At 30.6% G+C, this 7,804-nt stretch overlaps 1 protein-coding gene across 1 annotated transcript; it reads right to left on the reverse strand.

The window, feature by feature from the left end:
• Positions 1-208: 208 nt before the first annotated feature.
• On the reverse strand, positions 209-4,870 carry LOC124918919 (homeobox-leucine zipper protein ANTHOCYANINLESS 2-like). Its single transcript, XM_047458993.1, has 9 exons — positions 4,495-4,870; positions 4,206-4,423; positions 3,989-4,106; positions 3,258-3,899; positions 3,058-3,159; positions 2,758-2,970; positions 1,717-1,891; positions 1,278-1,648; positions 209-941 (listed from the first exon to the last, which is right to left on the reverse strand). The coding sequence occupies exons 1-9, from the start codon at positions 4,672-4,674 to the stop codon at positions 555-557; spliced, it is 2,406 nt and encodes an 801-aa protein (XP_047314949.1). The 5' UTR covers positions 4,675-4,870; the 3' UTR covers positions 209-554.
• Between the last annotated feature and the right edge of the window lie 2,934 nt (positions 4,871-7,804).

Raw genomic sequence — 7,804 nt, forward strand, 5'->3', positions numbered from 1 at the left:
ACACTACAAAATAATATGATCTTTTAATAGACCAAATAAACAAAATCAAAGGTCTGAAAAGCTCTCAAAAGAATTAACAGAATTTCAATATATAAACAAACAACAAACCGAATTATTGTTTGTTTATAGTTTTTAGACATAAAAAACTATAAATAAAGATGATAACATATTTTAAAAAAAATAATAATAATATAAAAAAACATCCAAATTGAAAGAAATTGTATGAATATTTGATAAATTAGAATAGAAAAGTTGTCCAATGATAATAATAGTATATATAAGATGATAAAAGAAAGTCAGTCTAAGGAGTCAACTCGTCAAGATACCCGAGTCAATACCCGAACCATTCATTCCTTATACCTTCAAACCACCAAATTTGCATCCGAGTTGACTCAGTCACAACTAAGGATCCATACTTTTCAAACCTGGTTCGCTCTTGACTCATAAACATCCCCCAAACCCAAACCCCAACCACTCCAATATAAAAATTTAAAAAAAAAAAACAAAAAAAAACCCAAAGTCATTAATAATTCCGGCAACCGTCGGTCGATCGATCAGTTTTCACATTGAAGTGCACTTTTGATCCTTTGTACGGTGCATGAAATGAGATTATTCACCGTTTCAACCGATTCCATATTCAGTTTACTGTTTGGAAGACTAGTAACCAAGATTTGAAACACCACCGTCAAAAGTGACCCATTAACACCATCACCGGCGCCGGTACCGGTGGATCCGCCGTTCACTTGTCGACCTCTTGATCCAGACCCATCAGCCACAATTGAAAACCCAGATGGTAGAAGAGCTACGTAAGCTGAATCACCTCCTTTCATTACCACGTGCATGGCCGGAATATCTACCGGCGCGTACACCACAAGCGAACCAACTGCATCTACGCTTGTCTCTTGTAGAATCAACATGCTACTCTGGTCAGGATTCATCGCCTGAAAAAAAAAAAAAAAAAAAAAAAGTAAAAAAAATTGTCTAAAAAGGTAACAAACGTCTTTTTCACCTGTTGGGTGATTTGACTTTGATAGGATATTTAACTTTCCCATACACAAAATTACACGTTAGATCGTTTTCAGACTTTGTCCTCAAGCCTGAACACTATTGTCCCTACCCTAACTTCCAAATTTACATTCCTGTCCCTACCATATTATTTTTTAACTGAACCCTAATTTTAAAATTTACAAACAACCCATCAATTTTAAGACACAACCCATAACATTTATAGGGTTATTTTCGGTATTTTCAAAAAATAAATAGAGAGAGAGATTTACACTGGCACGAAGGAGAGAGACTGAATTTCCAGGATCTTGACCTTTAGCAATATGAGCCATTTCTTGCATAGGCCCACCATTAGATAGAATATCCCATTCACTTCTAAGCCTTTCATCACGCAAGAAATCAAATAATCTTGTCGGAGAAACCGACAGCCAAACAGAAGTGGCTGCACTTAAAACAATCCCCGGCGGTTCACCAGGATCATCCATACTATTCCTAGTCATAACCCTAACATCTTCATCAACATTATTCATAGGAATCTTGTTCCATTTATGAACCGTCGAACCACAAGTTCCCGCACAGAAATTATCAGTCATTCTCTGGGCTAACTTCAACATACTTCTCCTCCCACCAGCAGTTATAGCCGCTGTGAAATTGATCTCTTTTAGTATTTTATAAATTTTAAAAAATGTGTCAAAATATCACAAATCTTACAAGTATGATCTCTTGTAGGCATAGAAGTTGACATTAAGATTGTAAGACATTCACATTGACGTTGGAGAGTTGCCATCCATCTAGGTGCGCCGAAACCCATTCCGTTGCATATTAGTGGTCGGTAAATTTGATGAATAATGCTTACATCGAATTCTGAATGTTCTATCCATGTAACCTGTAATTATCGAATAATATAAGAAATGGGTTGACCATAAAATTGTGCAAGATTTGAAGGAACGATGTCTAAAATAGTTTGAACATTGAAATTTGTGGTTTCTCTCTCACACAGAAAGACACAGATAGATGACAACAAAATAGCTAGTCTCAGGGTTTGACTAAAAATTCCAATTTGGATTGAGTAAAAAAACAGTAATTTGGCGCAATTATAGGGATTTATAAAATAATAATTGAAAGAGATTGGAATAGAAAGATCAAACTCATAGTTTATTGAGACCGAGGCTTGAAAATTACTAATAAATTATTAAAGTCCATCTTTCTTAAACAAAACAATGTCTCAATCTGAAGAATCAGAATCAGTTTTAGGTTTCTTGTAGTAATAATTTTATTTTATTTATCACCTTAAAATCAGGATCACAACCACTCTACAATAGGTCATTTGATTTGGGTTTACTGAAAAATATATATTATTATTATTTTTTATTTCATTCCTTCAATTCATCAATTAAAATACTTTTATTTTATAATAAAAGAGATTTTACATCCAACAACATTTTTCAAAAAAAAACACAATAAACCACTCCCCAAAATAAACAACATCAACAAGCCCTTAGAGCTTTGTAAAATGCTGGTTTATTTGGGTTTTTTTATTGGATTAAAAAATAAAATCTTGTATAATGAAATGATATGTTAATTGAGTTTTAATTACTTTGAATTATTGTAATGGTGTTTTTGTATTTAAGTGATGATGTGTTTTAGTATGAAAATAATCCCGATTTTGGTTATTGGTTATTTAGTGGGTATAAATATATAGTGAAAAAACAATTTATTTGAGATTAATCTAAAATAAAGCATACATTTTACCTTAGAATACCCATTAGGCATATCTTGAACCAAACAGCCAGATGGAAGCCTCCTGCAGCTAACAAAAGTTGGCGCACCCGAAGAATCTCTTATCGAATCGATCGAAACATCGACAACCGCCCATACATTCTCGGCATGTTGTTTGCAAAACCGAAGAAAATTAACCTCTCGAATAGGCACTAGTGGCGAAAGAACTTGAAGTTCAGCATGCACCTATGCAAAAAAAAAATCCATTAGGGAAGAAATAAAAACAACAAATTGAGAGATTTTGCGCGAAAGAGCACGAGCGATCGTTGTTACCAATTGAAGAGAGCCGTTACGGGTCCCACCCATGCCACTCGATATCACGTCGGTCGTGGCAGCCCTAGAGATCATACAAGAAAACATCTCCGCCCAACGATTCTAAGACAAAAACAAACATTAAGGTTTCAAATAAGTGTCAAATGAATCTTTTCTCGACGAATAATTATTGAAATAACGAAAATAATGGCGACGCTTACAGAATCCATTAGTGTTTCGACGAGTGCTAAGCTATTGATGATGACCATCCCCGTCTCTCTCGAAGCCTCGGTTACAAAACCGTTAGGTTTCAAACCGATACAAGGATTAAACATTCTAAAATACTCCTCTTCGTTTAATACATCTCTTCCGCCTAATTCCAAACTCTTAAACCAAAGTGGCTCATCGGTTTGCGCCATCTTAACAAGTTCATCCATAGCAACTAAAGCTAGTTCCAAATACATTGATCTTTCCAAAGACCTATCAATACCCGTAGTAGTTTGCGAAGCAACTCTATTGGGAGAAACAATAGGTAAACTAGAATTATTAATCCCAACTCCAAAATCAGGATTCAAGCCATTGAATGATCCTGAATTGCTTAGCAATGAACCAGGCATCGATGAAATGGGACGACCTATGAATTTACCCGCAAGGGCACAAACACGATCAAGTTCTTCTTTTATTCGCGCGTTTTCAATTCGAAGATGTTGTTCTTCGAGAGAGTGGTCTCCAATCATAGCTGCACCCCCGCCACAATTGTTGCAGTTTGGAGTTCTCATTGCTTCTCGGATTGTCATGTTTTCAGCTCGAAGCCTGTCATTTTCTTGTCGCAGAATTGAATTCTCGTGACGCTCTATTTGAGTCTGGATGGATTCGGTTCGATTCAATCAATTAGGATTAATCAATGTCCAGATTTAAAACAAGAAAATGTAAATCATATGAAATATGTTACCTTCATTTGAGTTCTACGATTCTGAAACCAGAATTTAACTTGTCTGGTTTCTAAGCTAAGCCTCCTGCTAAGTTCTAACCTTTGTTTTTCATCAGGATGAGGACACTCCTTAAAAAGACTGTAATAAACAATTGAATGATGGGTTATTTGAAATCCAAACTATAAGACTAATTAATCTGGTTGTTTTCCCCAAGAAAAACTAAAAAAAGGGGCTTACGATTCGAGTTCTTGGATTTGTTGAGGAGTGTGTCGGTGATATCTCTTCTTCCTCGGAGGTCTGTCGGTGGCATCCAGATCATCACCAGAGCCACCTTCAAGATTATCACTACCAGATCTGCTATCATGTTCTTCATCCCTGCTCCTTCTTCCACCATTTACCTCAAATGTTTCAGAAATCCGAGGTAAAACCTCACCTTGTCCCTCCATACCTGTCTGCTGTTTAAATTTACAAACAAAATCAGAAAACAGATAACAAAATATTGAATCTTTAACTTTTAACAACTTACAAGAGCAAGAGATAGCCCAGGAGAGTTAAAAATCGATTTTCCACCATAACCCATGTTATGATTGCTGTGGTTATTACTAAAGGGTATATCACTAGCAATCCGAGTACCACCGCCGCCGCCGCCACCGCCGCCGATGCCGCCGGCTGAGCCGTTACTATCGAGAAATCCCCCAAAACTCATGAGATTATATTAATAACATAAACTGTTTTTGAATATCTAATGAATGTATCTGATGGAGAGGATGGGGAGACACGAGGGTATACCCAAATGTCTCCAATTCCTCTCCGATAAGAAGAAACCCTAATTAGTTTTGCATGAACAAGAGTAAGATGATGAAGAAGAACAAGAAGACAGGGGGAGAGGGCGAAAGGGAAGGGTCGTAAAGATAATACGCGATATGTGGACTCTTCAAAGCCTTAGAAATATATATAAAAAAAAAAAACAAAAGAAAGGGTTTTTGGTTGACCTTTTTCTCTAACTTTTCGAACGCTGTTAAAACAAAAAACGTGAGGAGGGGAGGATCTTTTTTGACTGTTGAGGGAAACGAGAAACCTGAGTGACTCATTGACACTATCCCACTTTGACTTTAAAAAAAAATATATATATTTTTTTTATGTATGAATTATTTAAAGTGATTTTAAGTTAAATCAAACCCATTTGACAATATTTCTACTTTTGCTTTACAATCTCATTTCTATTTAAAAAAAAAAAATCACTTTTTTTTTTTCTTTAAATTAATGATAAGTTTGATATTATATATTAATTCACTTTGTATATAAAGTAATAGTAATAAAATAGCTAGAGTAAATCAAAATGTGATATTTGATATTGGGTTATTTCACTTATTTGAGATTTCAAAAAATTTAGGTTATTTGTGTTTGTATGGGTTAAATTACTATTATAAAGTAGTTCTTTGTTTTTTCAATAAAAAAGTCAAATTTGGGTGTTGTTTGATATGATTATTCTTTAGAAAATATGTTGTATTTTGAAAATCTTGTTTAATAATAATAATAATAAATAAAAAAGTAGATTACCTTTATTAAATTACTAAAATATATATATTTTTTTATATATTTAATATTCAAATTTTATTAAAAAAGAAAAGAAATTTATATTTTTAATTTTTGAAAATGAGAATATTTTCTTATAAAGTAAAAATAATTTGATGTTTTGATTAATCTTTTGTAATGTTTCACTACCAATGTTAAATATGTTTCTTTCTATTTCTATAATTATTTTAACATAGAAGTTGTTTAAATAATAATTAATTAATTATTTTAATAAACAAAATTCGGGTTATCGTTATCGTAAACGACAAATATAAAATCAAAACACATATTAAGAAACTTGTTTCAAACAAGTATAAAAATAACTACAAAATCAATTCAATCTTCTATATTTTTATTTATATTTTCTATATGAATTAGCTATATTAAAAGTATAAATGGAAAAAATCTGTTTGAAATGCTAATTTTTATATGGAATGATTTAATTGAATTAATAGAGTTTTAGATTTTTAAGATTATATATTATAATCACCATTAAATTAAAATCCAACTTCTTATACAGATTTTATTTATTATATGCCAACTTTAGGATGTGCTGTAATGATAAAAATTACTCAAATAATGAATAATTTATATAATAGTATCCCATTCCAATTCTTATATTTAAATAGTAATTAATTAAAAAATTTACAGAAAGATTAATTAAGTATTATTGATTAATTATTATATAAATCATTTATTTTTAAAACCTTAAAGATTTACTTAATTAGTTGGTCATTAATTCTAAATAGGGATAATACATTTAAAAAAAACAGACATGACAATGGTTGACTCATGTTTTGTGATTAACTTTTATATATATATATATATATATATATATATATATATATATATATATATATATATATATATATATATATATAAGGACATAAATCTCAAGATTTTGTTAATAAAATCTACCGTTAATGGTTTAAATGAAATTTGCTTTTCATACTACTGTTAAGGACTCGTTTGATTAACAAAACAATTACTTTTCATTAACATCTTCCATTAGTAAATCTGTATTTAGATTCTTGTCTCAATATGTAACTGTCAATTTATTATGACATATACAAATATTCTAATTTATTATAAGTGTTCTTTATTACGTGGTTGAGATAAATAGTTCTCCCATTAAGAATTATAATTCTCCTAATACACTTAAAAATAATTATTATTATCTTTTAGAACTATTAATCTCATGGGAAAATTCCAACCTTATAATATGTCACTGAATAATATGATTTATCTAGTTTGAAAGAATCATTAATAAGTTGTGAATTGATTTATATATAAGTAGTTTAAATTAAATAGTTATTAATTTAGGGTATTTGAAAATAATAGAGATGCATATATGAGTATTTAAATTTAAATTTGGGAAATGGTACATAAATGATGCGAGTTATTCAAACTTAAAAATTACAGAAGTCCATGGTTGAAACTATCTTCTCCATAAATTTATTGCTGTCAAAATAATTTATTTTTTTATCTTTTAATTTGATTTAATAATGTGTTGTTTTAGTACACTAATTGTAGATTCACACAAATTAATTATTTTGTTAGATTTACATGTCTCAATTAGACTTCCTAAAGTTAATGTTGTCAAAATAATTTATTTTCAACTATCAAATTAATTTAATGTGCTGTTTTAGTATTCTCATTTTAGCTTAATAACTCAAATAAATTATTTGGTTAGTTGATGTTTCTCAAAATTGATATACTTCAGTTCAGATTATTTAAAATAACTTTCTTACACTTTTGTGAATCAAAATATTAACTTTTTATATTTAAAAAATAACAGATTTTATTAAATTAAAATCTTTTAAAATTTTCTATTCATAAAAATTACTTTAATAAAAAATAACAAACAAAGTTATTTAAATCATCTCATAGGAACATGATTATATAAGTAAGATCATTACTATTAAATTATAAGTTCTATCATTGAGTGAGTTATGAGTCTCCATCTAGAGTTAATTTTTAATGAAATAGGGTTATTTCTAATCGGGAGTAAGTAGAGCCGACTATAACCTTTGGGCTGTTCAAGTCCCCAAATTAAAAGAAAATAACTCTTATATATTCCTAAACCGACCTGTTACACTAAATTAATTGTAGATAAATAATAATTTATATATATTTATATATAAAAAGATAAATACACTCAATTTTAGTAAAACCTAGACCTTTTATGTTTAAAATAGGTTGTCCGGATGTGAGTATTGACATGCCTACAAGGTTGGTTGGGCTTACACTAGGGCTGACCC

Source organism: Impatiens glandulifera, chromosome 1 (genome assembly GCF_907164915.1).
Source record: "Impatiens glandulifera chromosome 1, dImpGla2.1, whole genome shotgun sequence".
Lineage (NCBI taxonomy): Eukaryota > Viridiplantae > Streptophyta > Magnoliopsida > Ericales > Balsaminaceae > Impatiens > Impatiens glandulifera.